Below are 14,910 nucleotides of genomic sequence, written 5' to 3'. Positions count from 1 at the left end.
GGCTGTTAATGACATTACTAAGAATAAATGTTGGAACACATTGATCAGGAGCCTCGTGCTGACTGTAACTGTGCCCTCAGCAACAACAATACAATAAAGCTCAGGAGGTCTCGTATAAAATAATGTCTAAAATATATCCAGTGAAGAAAACCTGAGAGAGATTTCAGACTGATATCCAGTATTCTTGTGCTTTCTGTGGAACTGAGGAAGAAACAGTTTGCCATCTGTTTTATCTCTGTGTGTACACGAGAACGAGGACAGATGTTCAAATTTACATCAACCGGAAAACTGAACAAACAATCCACATAAAAGAAAGACATTTTTATCTGTTTCGAAGAAAATGAGAGGGAAAAAGACTTTATCGGCTACATAATGCAGGGCTCTCAAGTTTTGAATGCAGGCAAGAGTGACACCCCCCTGCAAAAGACCCCACCATCCCCCCACCCTGACGGGGGGTCTTTCATTAAAATGTAGGATTTTATTATATGATGTTATGTAATGTTACAAAGGATGACAAGGCACTGACAATTCAACCAAATACAAAGTGTTTACTCAGTTTCCTGTACAGAATAAAGAATATGTGTGTGTGACAGAGGAGAGTCATGACGGAGGCCAATGTCCCGTTCAGAGACAAGCCCTTTCAGGTAGAGGTTTTGTTCAGACCATTGAAAATACCCTCTCTGCATCAGCATTTGAATGAGGAAGCACAGCACCGGGGTCGCGATCTTTGATAGCCTCCAAAATTGGTTCTAGCCAGTCACCTTTGAAAAAGGAACCAAGGGCCTCTATTACTGAAATGTTTTCCTTTTATCTTAATAATCAGTAAGTCGTGTGTGCAAAATATTTCTCACTTTGTTCTTTTTTGAGGACATTCTTCCATAAAACTCAATGTGTACAGGACTTCCTGTGTCGTTCTTTGCTTTCACACTTGTGTGTTTTGGCCACAGTGTGTCGCTTCGGATACGCTCGTGTTCTGTCGGGAGTCTCCGGCGGAAGCATCGCTTTCCTGAGACTTTATGAAAAACAAACAGCAGGCCGACCGGCCTCTCTCCGGATTAGTCCGCCCAATGCATTAGTGGTAATTCTGTAGAAAACACTGTTGATTTTTAGCCATTATCGTTCACAGGTTCCCTATTTGCCGTTCTTATCTGGCTCGTACGGGGCTCGGCAGCGTTCGGATCCCGCTCTGCGCCACGGCTGCTCGTTCACATTCGGCTCTTGTCGTTCGGCGGAAGAATGGACGAGGCGGACTCGGCCACGAAGGCACTCGGGCTGGATGAACCGCCCATCGGCATACCGCCGGTGGAGGGCTCGGATACCGAGTCGGAGGCCGAAGTCACCACGATGGCCGTGATGGCCGAACCGGGAAACATCGACATGGGAGCCGAGTCCTTGCCGAACCCAGACGAGGCCGAGGCGGCGTTCGCAGGCAAGGCGGGCTTCAGCTACCAGCAGGCCGCTGCTGAGCGGGGTGGCAGAAACACACAGCTGTGATAATAATGTTAGCTTCACTCGTGTTTAAACCGGCCGGACACACACGAAGTCACATGAAACAGCGCAGCTCTTCATTAAGTCCAACAACCATCGAAGGTTTGTGCATTTGTGGTACATGCAACAATGTGCCCGTTGCCAAACCCCTTTTAATTATTCTGCAATTTAAAGATTTTAGCCTAACTATAGTATTTACCACATATATATTCACAGGGCTCATGCTGCATTTGCTAAGTTAGCATGTGGTCCGAAATTCGGCAGTGACACATCAATGAGCAACTCCTGAACCCGAAGAAAATCTAACTTTTAGAGTCAGAGTCCAACGCTAGCCCACCGCCCACCACAGTGTGTTAACGGATGGATAACGAGAGTTGACAGGCTCGAAAATAACCATATGTCAAGTCTATATGTCGCTTAAATAAGATATTTACTTAAATAATATCTGCCGAACTGAAGAGCAATTGCCTAAAAACAATTCTGAGTCAAAAAATAATAAATTGGTTATCGTTATGCGTAGACCTCCGTGCTTAAGCATTAAAATGTCAGTTGTTGAATCCAGTTTGGTGAGGGTAAGTTCGTGTCACATCTTCAGCTGGCCAAGCTGTGACAAGTGTTCAGGCTGGATGACTGGTTGCCAAACCCCTTTTAATTATTCTGCAATTTAAAGATTTTAGCCTAACTATAGTATTTACCACATATATATTCACAGGGCTCATGCTGCATTTGCTAAGTTAGCATGTGGTCCGAAATTCGGCAGTGACACATCAATGAGCAACTCCTGAACCCGAAGAAAATCTAACTTTTAGAGTCAGAGTCCAACGCTAGCCCACCGCCCACCACAGTGTGTTAACGGATGGATAACGAGAGTTGACAGGCTCGAAAATAACCATATGTCAAGTCTATATGTCGCTTAAATAAGATATTTACTTAAATAATATCTGCCGAACTGAAGAGCAATTGCCTAAAAACAATTCTGAGTCAAAAAATAATAAATTGGTTATCGTTATGCGTAGACCTCCGTGCTTAAGCATTAAAATGTCAGTTGTTGAATCCAGTTTGGTGAGGGTAAGTTCGTGTCACATCTTCAGCTGGCCAAGCTGTGACAAGTGTTCAGGCTGGATGACTGGTTGCCAAACAGCTATAAAAAATTATAATTTACACAGTTTCAGCATTAATAATAGAGTTATATTAATATTTTTGGAAATCAGTGTTAAATTCTGCATTGGATTTCTCCCCCTCCCACACTGATGTCTGAAATATTGACCATGCACTCCACTGAGAGGGACATCAGCTAGAATGATTTTAACTTAAACTTACTAGAGAACATATTATGGTTAATTGAAATGGTCTTTCCCATATTGTCCTGTGCAGCACTCCATGCTGTCAGCATAACACTCCAGTCTGGCTGTGATTCATTACTGGAGTAATGTGATGCAGCTGTTCCAGAGCTGAAGTTCTGAACATGTATGTGGTGATAAAACATTTCAATGTCTTGTTTTTGATCAGAGGTGACGGCTGTGACAGTGGCAGATGTCCACGCTGCAGAGGACAACGTCTTTACCAGAACGGTTGCCACATCAGGAAGTCTCCCCGAACACATGCTGGTAGATCAACACGTTACTGCACACGCTCAGTATATCTCCCTGTGTACAGTCTGTGCTGTCAGATCAGATCATGTTGAAAGAGTATTGATCAGGTCAAAAGGACAGCTTCACTGTTTCATCCCAGACCTTATTTATCTGATGCTTCTCATCTTTATTATCATCAGTGTGTAGCACTCTGATCAGCAGAGTGATCAGACCTGCAGACAGCAGGAACAACCAGCTGTCATGAAACAGGAAGTAGAGTTAGACAGTTGTTCTTTCTCCCAGCGTTTGTTCACTCTGGACACTTTACCTGTAATGTCAGTAAAAACATTTAAAAACAGATGTGTTTGAAGGCACCATGAGAGTAAGAAACTGAAATAACTACTTGAGTGAATGTGAATGTTTTAAATATAGAAAGTGTGAGTGAGAGAAACATGAGCATGAAGTACTCATCAGTACATTAATAAAGTTTCTGTCACACTGCTCGAAATACTTTCATTTCTCGTAGCTGTGATACACACAGTGCACGCTGCCCTCTGCTGGTAAAACAAATAACCTGCCTCTGATTCTCCTTACATCAGACGGTAAGCCACAGCAGCTCACTGACGGGGGTTCAGATGTAAAGGCCTCTGCACATTCATTACCATTCGTATTTTCTACGAGCAATTAGTCATTTATGCCCTCAAATTAGTCATTCTTGTGCAGATTTCATGCTCCCAAGTGCTGCAGCTGCTCGTCTGTACACAGCTGGTTTAGAGGACTTACAACTTTTTCCTTCCAATTTAATGTCACTCCTTGATCATGCTGGGGGGGAGAACAGTCATGCTAACATCTCACAAAAGGCATTAAACTTCTTAAAGGGCCTCCCAAAAAACCTAAATGGCTCACCGCAACCTGGATTATGCTGCTCTCTGTGCTTCTAAGGCTCATATACTGTATACACTACATTGTGTGTGTGTGTGTGTGTGTGTGTGTGTGTGTGCGCGCGTGTGTTTGTGTGTGTGTTTGTGTCAGAGCGGGAGGACAACCCTCCAGCTGGGAGAAGGTCTCAGTACCCAGAAGGCCACTTTGATTGTGGTTCACACTGACGGCAGCATTGTGGAGGCTGCCGGCCTCAAGTCTGCCTCCATCGCATCAGGTACCTGTGTGTGTGTGTGTGTGTGTGTGTGCGCATCTTACAGTAACGAGATAGTCCTGCTGTCTGTCCCCAGGATGTCCGTATTGACCCAGGACCCCGTTCTTCGTACATCCAGATTAGAGCGCTGACGATTTGACTTGAGTCGGGACTAAGTGGTTCTTGTACTTGGTTTAAAATCCATCTGGAACTGTTTCATAGTTTAGCACAATGTAGAACAAAATGGGACCCGTAACAATACAGGAACACACATAAATGAGACACATCCATCAATCTATTACCCCATTGCATGCTGGGAGCACACACGACCAGCACTCTGTCCATCCTGTGAATCCTGTTCGTGGTCCCAACTCTCTCCTCATTTTGACTTTATTTCAAAATAAGAGCACACTGTTATTCCAGATAACTTCATCCAGGATGAACAAATCCATCCTTTCAGAGATTTAGGTGGATGAGGATGAGCTGTGTTATTTTAGCGTGATAGCATAATGCTAGCCTGAGTTTGAAGAACAGGGCACAGGTACTTTAAGAACAGCTTCAACTAACAGCGAATCCATCACTCTCTCATGCTGATCTGTGTCCGTTTGATTTGACCACCTCCGTGTCCCTCAGGCCCACAGACTCCACCCACCCCGCTGACTCCACCCCAGGACAAAGACTCCTGTTCAAAGTACAACTGGGACCCCTCGGTCTACAACAACGAACTGCCTATCCGCTGCAGAAACACTAGCGGGGTCCTCTACAAGAACCGACTGGGATCAGGTGATCAACACACCTGTGCTGAGAGCTGTTCCACACAACCAGACTTATTCTCTGTTTCATGAAGGTTTACAGTCTGACTGAAGTTACCAGGGAATAACCCCCCAGACCAGCCTGGTCCTGGTCAGGTTAGTTTTCAGGTTTCACCTCAGGCTGAGCCAGTGATGACCTGTCGATGACAGTTCCCCTCCACTGCAGTTCTTGTCTGATTTAACACATTGTGATGGACACAGATTCAAACGTAGAGCTCCTGTGGTTTTCAAAATAAAATGTCTGCACTGTATAAGAGTTGCTTTAGGCCCCCACAGTGTGTTAATATACATCACTCTTTTCATAACATCTGCATTTCAAAACTACTGATGAAGAACACAACAATGAAATGTGTGTAATAATGTGTGTTCATGTACGATAGTGACATCATTATCATTAACAATCACCGCTCGCTCTAATCAATAACAGGGACAAGCCTGTGAGTCGGGGGGGGGGGTCGTCAGAATCTCAGCACAGAGAACAAACTGACACATTAGTCACCAACTAACAGATGATGTTTTATCAGAGATCCAGATTTTTTATGGCAGACTCGTTCACGTTCAGTTCTGGTGGTTCCATCAGGGGGCGTCGGTGTCGCTCTGTTTATTGTCGCCCCCCCCCTGACGCTGAGCTGTGCTGTCTTCAGGAGGGAAAGGTCGCTGTATCAGACACAACCAGCAGTGGTTCACGCCCACCGAGTTCGAGGGACTGGCGGGAAGAGCGAGCAGCAAAGACTGGAAGAGGAGCATCAGATACGCCGGCAGACCTCTGCTGTGCCTCATACAGGTTCCAGAGCTTCTGCAGTACTACACTGTACTACTGCAGTACTGCACGTAGTACGCTATACAGAGAGCTTTTTCAGTTTGCATGTAGATCAACTCATTTCTGTGTGTGTGTGTTTGCATAGGAGCGTATCCTGAACCCCCACGCTGCTTCCTGTACGTGTGCGGCCTGCTGTGATGACCTCACAGGGGTGAGTCAGCCGGACTGGTCCTGGTCTTGGTCCTGGTCCTTCCTGATCTGGGCTACAGTCTCTGCTCAGTGTGTTTCCACCTTGTTAATTATTTGATTTGGAGGGTGAAGCTGCTGTTTTGGCTGGTTTGGGATCATTTAGGTGGCTTTTGGGGGCATGTGGACAGTCTCCTGTGATTGGCTGTCTCTGATCTGAGTGACAGATGATATCTGATGACTGACAGATGTCATTTAACTGTCACTGTCTGAAGCTGTGCCGTTCTAAACGAGGTAATTAGATAATAATGCTAATGATCTGTCATTATTGCCTCTGAAACTGGTGGTGCATCTTACTTTGTCTTATTGCTCAGTCATAGATCATAATGGGAAAGCTCAGGGGGGGGCACTCTGGCCATTTTTGTCTTCATTCTGTGCTGTTGGGAGGGAGGAAGAACCCTGAATGAAGCTTCTGTCTCGATGATGGGGTGGGTGTGAGGCTCTGATTGGGTTATTAGCTGTCAGTCAAAGCTGGCGGCTGCTTCCCGTTTCTGTGATAGCTGAAGCTGATTGTGATGTCAGACTGAAGAAACCGCGGAGGAACACTTTGGAAAATAAAGGACGTGTTTGCCGTCATTGATTATTGATTCTTTGATCAAATGATTGGACAGCGGTTAGACAGAAGCGCCGCATTAACCGTAGTTTGTGTTTGTCATGTTCTCGTCTTCTCTCTCCAGTGTCCCAAGGAGACAGACGCTCTGGTAGCAGAAAACATCAGTATGGTAAATGACCTCATCATCTCCACCTTCTTTAACCTGTGACCTCTTCATCATCATCTCCACCTTCTTTAACCTGTGACCTCTTCATCATCATCTCCACCTTCTTTAACCTGTGACCTCTTCATCATCATCTCCACCTTCTTTAACCTGTGGTCTGTGTTTCGGTTCATCACCTGGTGTGCAGTAGCAGTGCTGATAATGAAAGCAGGGCTGCTTCTGTATTTGTGAAGCCACATAAATAAAATAAATCCTGTTGATTAAAGCTCAGAGACAACCCGCAGAGCCCAATCCTGAACTACATGTCCCAGCAGCCTCAGCGACCGGCAGACCGCGGACTAACGATAAGACTCTCCATCTTATTTTCTGTCCTCACGCGGTTTGTGTCTTAATTATCTGTGCAGCACGGCGTGCTAGCTTAACACCGCCTGTGTTGGTGAGGAGAGGGACGGTCTGCCTCACAGGGGACGAGGGGACGTCAGTAGATCGGAGACATCGGTCTTTTAAAGACACGGCCAGCTGAGCTCGTTTAACGAGAGCTTGGATTTGAGCCTTCGCTCATTTAAACGCAGGTTCAAGTCTGAAATGAAAGTGGTCGCCATAGTGACGGGTCATTGATTACAGGGTTGGTAGTTTGATCCTTCGCGCCTCCTGTCCATGTGTCCTTGTCCAAGACACCGAAAACCCAAACTGGCACAGTGTGAAGTGTTGAACTCCACCCGTTGTCTGGTTGACTCTCTGTGTTTCATCTCATCTTCTCTGATTCAAAGCATCTGTTGACTTCGTCTGTCCCTCCGTCTCCTCCCCGCTCGCTTCAGACCGGTCCGGTCCGCCTCTTCGTCCCGTACAAGAGACGAAAGAAGGACAACGAGCCTCGGGCCACCACCCCCAAAAAGGAACTTCCCGCCACCAAAAACATCACGCTGGCCCCGGGGACCACGTGTACGTCAGGTGACCTCAGTCTGATGTGTGATTGGAGGAGAGCGGAGCGGAAGGAGTGAACAGATCGTTTGTTAAATCTGTTTCTTTTCCAGGGTTTTCTCGACCTTTGACCCCTCAGCCTCTGAATTCAACATGAAATCATTTAATTAATGAAATACTGACCATCAGTAACTGTCTCTCCATAAGACATGAGCAGTCATTGAATGTTATTGAAAGTCCTGGAGTTTCCATCAAATCTCTGGTGTCTGTCTTTAAACGTGTCTGACTGACACGTCTGTCCTCCACCAACAGTCACTGTGTCTCCGTCAGGACAGTTCACCACCTCCGGCACCTTGACCTTCGACCGGACTCCAACGGGCGACGCCACTGCCGCCGCCGCCGCCGCCATCATCTCGGAAGGCTCAGCACAGAGCGAGGTGTTCGCCAGCACAGCAGGTACCGTCCATCACTGTCCTCCTGTCCGTCTGTCCATCATCTGCAGCACGTTTGTGTGTATCTGAGGAGTGACTGTGAAGCGGCTCAGGTCATCAAACCTTTTTAATCAGTGGTTGTTTTTACCGTCAGGATAATTAGTTAATTAGGAATGTTCAGATTAACTGAGGTCTGTCAGAGTTCAGACAGAAACAGTGCGTGGACCCAGACGTGTCCTGAGCGGGACGTTCATATAACAATACAACTTCACTGGAAATGAAATCCACATGCAGCTGTGTCCGTGTTTGGTTTCTGTGTCCTATGAACACGTTCAGGATGTTAATTATTCTCTTCGTTAATGATCTGTGGAGCGGTTTAACCACAATCCCCTGCAGGGACGCTGACCTGCAGCCTGTCCGCCTTCCTATGGGACGTCAGGGAAGCACCATAGCCTCTCTCTGATTGGCTGATGTGCTGCTGTAATGAGCTCTCAGGAGCGCTGTGTGACTGATTTACCTGTCTGATCCAAACCCCTCTTTAAAGGACCAATCAGAGGTCTTCCTCACCTCCTCACTGCCTCTCTTAATACAGGCGCTAACACTGAACGGCTACGTCTGCGTTTCTCCTGCTGTGATCAGCTGACAAACACGAGAACTGAAGGTGGTTCATCCAGAACTCAGACTGTCAGAAATATGACAAAATCTGCAATTTAAATCTGAGAAACCGTTCAGATGGGACCTTTAACCATCGATGGGACTATTCTGATTGGTCGGCATAGAGATTTATCTGACTGCTAAGCAACACACATATACAGACACACACACACACAGCAGCGATCCAGCTGTCAGTACTGTCTCCTTGTCCTTCACCCTGAGGTTAATGAAGCACCCTGGGCGTGTGTGTGTGTGTGTGTGTGTGTGTGTCTGTGTGTGTGTGTGTGTGTGTATGTGTGTGTGTGTGTGTGTGTGTGTCTGTATGTGTGTGTGTGTGTGTGTCTGTGTGTGTGTCTGTATGTGTGTGTGTCTGTATGTGTGTGTGTCTGTGTGTCTATGTGTGTGTGTGTGTGTCTGTATGTGTGTGTGTGGGTGTGTGTGTCTGTGTGTCTATATGTGTGTGTGTGTGTGTGTGTGTGTATGTGTGTGTCTGTGTGTGTGTGTGTGTGTGTGTGTGTGTGTGTCTGTGTGTGTGTGTGTGTGTATGTGTGTGTGTGTGTGTCTGTGTGTGTGTGTGTCTGTATGTGTGTGTGTCTGTGTGTCTATGTGTGTGTGTGTGTGTGTGTGTGTGTGTGTGTGTATGTGTGTGTCTGTGTGTCTGTGTGTCTGTGTGTGTGTGTGTGTGTGTGTGTGTGTGTGTGTGTATGTATGTGTGTGTGTGGGTGTGTGTCTGTGTGTCTATATGTGTGTGTGTGTGTGTGTGTGTGTGTGTGTATGTGTGTGTGTGTGTATGTGTGTGTCTGTGTGTCTGTGTGTGTGTGTGTGTGTGTGTGTATGTGTGTGTGTGTGTGTCTGTCTGTGTGTGTGTGTGTGTGTGTGTGTCTGTGTCTGTGTGTCTATGTGTGTGTGTGTCTGTGTCTGTGTGTCTATGTGTGTGTGTGGGTGTGTGTGTCTGTGTCTGTGTGTCTATGTGTGTGTGTGTGTGTGTGTGTCTGTATGTGTGTGTGTGTGTGTCTGTGTGTGTGTGTGTGTGTCTGTATGTGTGTGTGTGTGTGTGTGTGTGTGTGTGTCTGTGTGTGTGTGTGTGTGTGTATGTGTGTGTGTGTGTGTGTGTGTCTGTATGTGGGTGTGTCTGTGTGTGTGTGTCTGTATGTGGGTGTGTGTGTCTGTATGTGTGTGTGTGTGTGTGTGTCTGTGTGTGTGTGTGTGTGTCTGTGTGTGTGTGTCTGTATGTGGGTGTGTGTGTGTGTGTCTGTGTGTGTGTCTGTATGTGGGTGTGTGTGTCTGTATGTGTGTGTGTGTGTGTGTGTGTGTCTGTGTGTGTGTGTGTGTGTATGTGTGTGTGTCTGTGTGTGTGTGTGTGTGTCTGTGTGTGTGTGTGTGTGTGTCTGTGTGTGTGTGTGTGTGTCTGTGTGTATGTGTGTGTGTGTGTGTGTGTGTGAATTCAGTGATTAATCTGGCTGAAACATGTCGGTGTGAAACTGATGACTCAGATTTAAAATCACTCGAGTGATCGTTTGTCTTGTCAGGGGGGGTGTGAAGGTGGAGCTGAACGAGGAGGACGAACTGATTTGAAGATGAAGATGCAGCTGTTGATCTGATTCCTTTACAGTACAGCAGGGAGACAGTAGGGGGCAGCAGACCAGACCAGCGTAGGTTCATGAACAGCTGCATTAATATCCAGGAAAGACAGAACGACTCTGGAGACGTGAAGACAGACGCACAGACTCACCTGCTGACTGAGTAACACTTATCGTCAGGTTATTTCACAGCCACAGTGGAAACTAGTTTAAGAAATCTTAATAATGGGGGTGTAACTAAGTAAATAATCTCTGGATTATTAACACACAGACTTAAATCATGTCTGACATGTTCTGTGCATTCCTCTGCTGTTTTTGACTGATTAAAGTTAACGATGAGTCAATTATTTTAATTTTTACCAGAAAAAGTCCTCCCCCTGTATCTGTGTAGGACGATTCACCTCCCACAGACCCCTGCTGTAAGGTAGAACAGCCTAAGAGACAAACCCAGGGCGTTAAGTCCAACATGTCCACAGAATTAACCGTCAGCTTCGTTCTAGGAAAGTAAACATGAATATTCTCTGAACAGACGAGGTCAGCAGCTTCTTGTTACCTGTGAGAACACACACACCTTTTCCCCAGGACGCGTGACATCACAGAGATGGATGAGCTGTTATTTCTGGACTCGTCTGTTCTCGGCGGGGCTCCGAGCCGTCGGTGACTCCACCGCCGGGGGGGTTTGTTGTGTATGTAGGTCAGGAGTGAATGTATGGAGGACGCACAGACACGGTGACCTGGATCTGCTCGGTCCGAGTCCACATCGTGGTCAGCTGTGGTCGGACGTTTGCATTGTTCAACAAAGAGATTCGACCAAATGATACAAATACACACGAACCAATGAGATGTAGCTGTAAGGCCCCAGCAGGGAGGCACTGAATCCATCATGACGTCCAGCCCGTCTCTGGTGTGAGGGGGTTTTGGACAGTCTAACTGAAGACATCACGTCAACTCAGGGAAACATGGATGGACATTTTTTACTATTTCTATTTAACAGACAAAATGATGAATAGAATAATCACTGATAGCCGAACAGATCTTGATCACCAGATGTGTCCCCGATGACGTCCCCTACAGTTTGTCCCCGATGACGTCCCCTACAGTGTGTCCCTGATGACGTCCCCTACAGTGTGTCCCCGATGACGTCCCCTACAGTTTGTCCCCGATGACGTCCCCTACAGTGTGTCCCTGATGACGTCCCCTACAGTGTGTCCCCGATGACGTCCCCTACAGTTTGTCCCCGATGACGCCCCCTACAGTGTGTCCCCGATGACGTCCCCTACAGTTTGTCCCTGATGACGTCCCCTACAGTGTGTCTCTGTGCCTCAGTCGTCTCTTGGTGTGAAACAGTGTAGTCTAGTGTCGGTTCACACAGTTCAGGTCGTCTCTGATGCTTCCTGGTTGGTTGGGAGTTTTAGACGGTGATTAATCTCAGCGTCTCGTCTTAAATACACGCTGAGTCAGCTGTTCTTCCTCCCTCTGTGCTCGCTCTTCTTCTCTCTCAGTGCTGACGGCGCTGCCGGCGCTGGCCGTGGCCCCTCAGCCGGTGCAGGCCAAGATGACGATGGCGGCGGCGGCGTCTCCGGCCGCGGGGCTGGTGAGCGGGCTGGAGGTCGCGCCGGCGGGGGGGGTGGGGCCATCGGTCACCGAGGGCCAGAAGAACACCTGGCTGTACCTGGAGGAGATGGCCAACACGCTGCTGAGCAACGTCCAGCAGCTGAAGACTCTGATCGAACAGGCCAAACACTCTGCTGGAGACACGGCGGGGGTCAAAGGTCAGGGAGGCAGGACTGAGGTGAGAGCACACGCACGCACACGCACGCACACGCACACTCACACACACACACACACACTCACACACACTGACATTCCACAGTCTCAGATGAGAAGCATTCACCAGAAACTAATATAGTACGTACATCAAATAGTCCAGAAATAATAAATACTACTACTACTAATAAAAAATACTTTACTCACTGTGTGTGTGTGTGTGTGTGTGTGTGTGTGTGTGTGTGTGTTCAGTGTGGTCTCAGTCAGTCATTTCAGCAGCAGGAGGACTCGGAGGCCAAGAGGAGCTCTGAGATCACCGATATCATCATCAACGTACGACACACACACAAACACACAAACACACACGCTCAAACACACAAACACACACACACACACACTCACTACTACCCTTGTGAGGACACTCATGTACCCTAACCTTGACCATCACAGCTAATAGCCTGACCCTAACAAGTCTAACCTGACTCTTAAACCATGTCTCAGACAGCCCTTCAGGGTCCGTCCCAGACTGCAGACCGGCTGTACAAGTACACATGCCTTAAGAAAATATTGAAATGTCCTTAAATTTTATGAATAGCAAACCTTGAAGCAGTGCTTCATCACAAAATATCCAGACTGTTAGTCCCCCGCATGTATGGATCACTGGATCCTACATTTCCCATAATGCAACGGGATGAGACCCTCCCTGCCTACGTCTTTTAAGCTCCACACCTCCAGTCTGTAACGCAGGGTAGATTTAAATGTGTGAGGTCACGTCAGCCTGTGCGGGGGCTTTCTGAGGTGAATCTGCTCCACCTGGTGTTAGTGAGATGATGGATGACTGAAGATGTAGGTGCAACAGGTCTGACGCAGGCAGTGAGCAAGCCCGCCCCCTAGAGGTGATGTTCATGTACAACAGATTTCCTGTCAGACCTGCGTCGTGTTTAAATGTGTCCCTCTGTTTGGGTTCTGCAGCAGATGTGTGTGAACTGTGGCCGGGTGGCGATGAATGAGTGCACGGGCTGTCACAAGGTCAACTACTGCTCCACCTTCTGTCAGAGGAAGGTAAGACTCACCTGAACAAACCTACCGTCAGGCTTTTCTTTTAATTTAACAATGTCTTTTTCCACAAAGAAAGCTGCAATCTCTCATTCAAGCATGTCCTGAGACTAATGTGATGAGGCAGATAATGAAAGCTGTCCCACAAACCGGCAGCAATTAGCTTTATTTATTAGCTGTTAGCAGAGTTAGCTGTTTGGATCCAGGTCTTTACTCAGCCTGCTGTGTTTTATAAGTGTGTGTGTCAACAGAGCCTCACATCAGTCTGTTTTTCCCTGCAGGACTGGAGGGACCACCAGCACACCTGCTGTCAGCCAGCAGGGGGCGTGGGTGGTCAGGAGGAGCAAATCACAGCCATGGACATGGACAAAGTGAAATGAGCCCGCAGTCTGCATTAAAACGTGAGCAGTGACCTCATCAGACAGGAAGTCCTTATGTGGGCAAAGGGGACATTTTTCTAAACATGTCTGAGCTGAAGGCGTCAAATGTCCCGTCTGGAACTTTTATTGTGAAAGGTTCCCCTCAGAGCGTTCTCTGAATGCGAATGTTCTCATTCGTCCAGGTGTAACCTTCAGGGCCTTCAGTCGTCCTCAGCTGGACCTCGTCAGTTTGTCTCAGAAGACGTTTCCTCTCATCAGAGCAGGCTGCATCAGTTCATGAGCCCCCCAATGACAACAACGGGACACTAACGAGGCAGACGACTGTCGTTGACACCCATCGTCCTGCAGCGACTGTTAACCTCTCTGTTTTATGAAACATTATTTTGCTGCCGTTTAAAGTCCTGATAAACAGATTTAAACGTCCAGAGACCGTCCAGGACCAGTAAAGGTCAAACATCAATAAAACAGAACGCTGTATGAAGTTAACCCCCCCTCTGGCCGACGCTCAGACGTGAATAATCAGACGTTTTGTTACCTGAATGAAATAAATATCTTCATATCAGATTTTATCTGCATAAGATTCAAAATGATCATCTTTCAGGACGTTTTTAGTTTTTATTTGTGATTCAAACTCTGAAGTTCAGAAAGGCGGAAACTAAAACTTGTGGAACTGCTCTGATTTAATCAGTAAATTAAATTTTCCATTTGTGTGCACATCGAGCATGATGCATGGAGAGCCTGCCAGAAACCGGAGCGGTGGAGCGGCGTCCTGTGATCGATGCTGTCGGCCAATCCAGTTTCTTTCTACTCCACTTTAATTAGAAATGAGCCGAAATCTGGACAGAATTCACTTTTTCAAGTCCAGTTTGTACAAGTTCTGTTCAGTTTAATGCCCCTCACCTGAAGAATTAAAAGTTTTATCCTTTAAATGCTTTGAACCGACATGTTTTACTTTTTTCTTGTATTTTTTGTGTTTAACTCCAGACTCCATCTCCTGAGGAGACATCAGTGCCCTGTAGAGCAAAGTCTGACTGTCCACATACTTTTGGCCTTGTAGAGTATCTCAGATTCATCAAATCTAAGAAGTTTTTCCTCCAGTGAACTTGAAATTACCTCAACTCTGTTTTCTGTTATCAGACGTTGTGTTTTCTTCTGACTCTGAGTTCAGGACGTCTTTCAGTGACGTCTGTCCCTCTGTCTTCAGTCACTCCTCACATGTTTATTTAAGAAGCTGATTTCTTAATGAAATACAAACTCCAGGCTGGAGCCTCAGAGGGACAACTGTTCTGTTTCAGGCTCAGCTTCTGTTTCAGGCTCGGCTTCTGTTTCAGACTCAGCTTCTGTTTCAGGCTCGGCTTCTGTTTCAGGCTCAGCTTCTGTTTCAGACTCGGCTTCT

At 46.9% G+C, this 14,910-nt stretch overlaps 1 protein-coding gene across 5 annotated transcripts; it reads left to right on the top strand.

The window, feature by feature from the left end:
- The first annotated feature begins 998 nt into the window (after positions 1-998).
- Positions 999-14,436, top strand: deaf1 (DEAF1 transcription factor). Of its 5 annotated transcripts, XM_041939713.1 has the most exons (14): positions 999-1,429; positions 2,998-3,095; positions 4,092-4,215; positions 4,825-4,974; positions 5,648-5,787; positions 5,909-5,974; positions 6,687-6,731; positions 7,544-7,676; positions 7,959-8,102; positions 11,814-12,103; positions 12,331-12,411; positions 13,051-13,140; positions 13,416-13,535; positions 13,697-14,436. In XM_041939713.1, exons 1-13 carry the CDS (start codon positions 1,237-1,239, stop codon positions 13,512-13,514), a joined length of 1,653 nt encoding a protein of 550 aa, XP_041795647.1. In that variant the 5' UTR covers positions 999-1,236; the 3' UTR covers positions 13,515-13,535; positions 13,697-14,436. The 5 variants fall into 5 exon arrangements, with proteins under 5 accessions (XP_041795647.1, XP_041795649.1, XP_041795648.1 ...); XM_041939715.1 differs by having other exon boundaries at positions 7,544-7,667; positions 13,416-14,436; XM_041939714.1 differs by having other exon boundaries at positions 13,054-13,140; positions 13,416-14,436.
- Positions 14,437-14,910: the final 474 nt, after the last annotated feature.

Source organism: Chelmon rostratus, chromosome 6, assembly GCF_017976325.1.
Source record: "Chelmon rostratus isolate fCheRos1 chromosome 6, fCheRos1.pri, whole genome shotgun sequence".
Classification (NCBI taxonomy): Eukaryota; Metazoa; Chordata; class Actinopteri; order Chaetodontiformes; family Chaetodontidae; genus Chelmon; species Chelmon rostratus.
Note: the sequence above shows the minus strand (reverse complement) of the source record. Positions and strands in the feature narration are given on the sequence as shown.

Excerpts from the sequence above, each read along its gene's own strand:
- deaf1 (XM_041939713.1), top strand. The coding sequence starts at position 1,237 with ATGGACGAGGCGGACTCGGCCACGAAGGCACTCGGGCTGGATGAACCG. Across the intron at positions 1,430-2,997 it reads GGCCGAGGCGGCGTTCGCAG|AGGTGACGGCTGTGACAGTG; the intron begins GCAAGGCGGGCT and ends GTTTTTGATCAG. Across the intron at positions 8,103-11,813 it reads GGTGTTCGCCAGCACAGCAG|TGCTGACGGCGCTGCCGGCG; the intron begins GTACCGTCCATC and ends CTTCTCTCTCAG.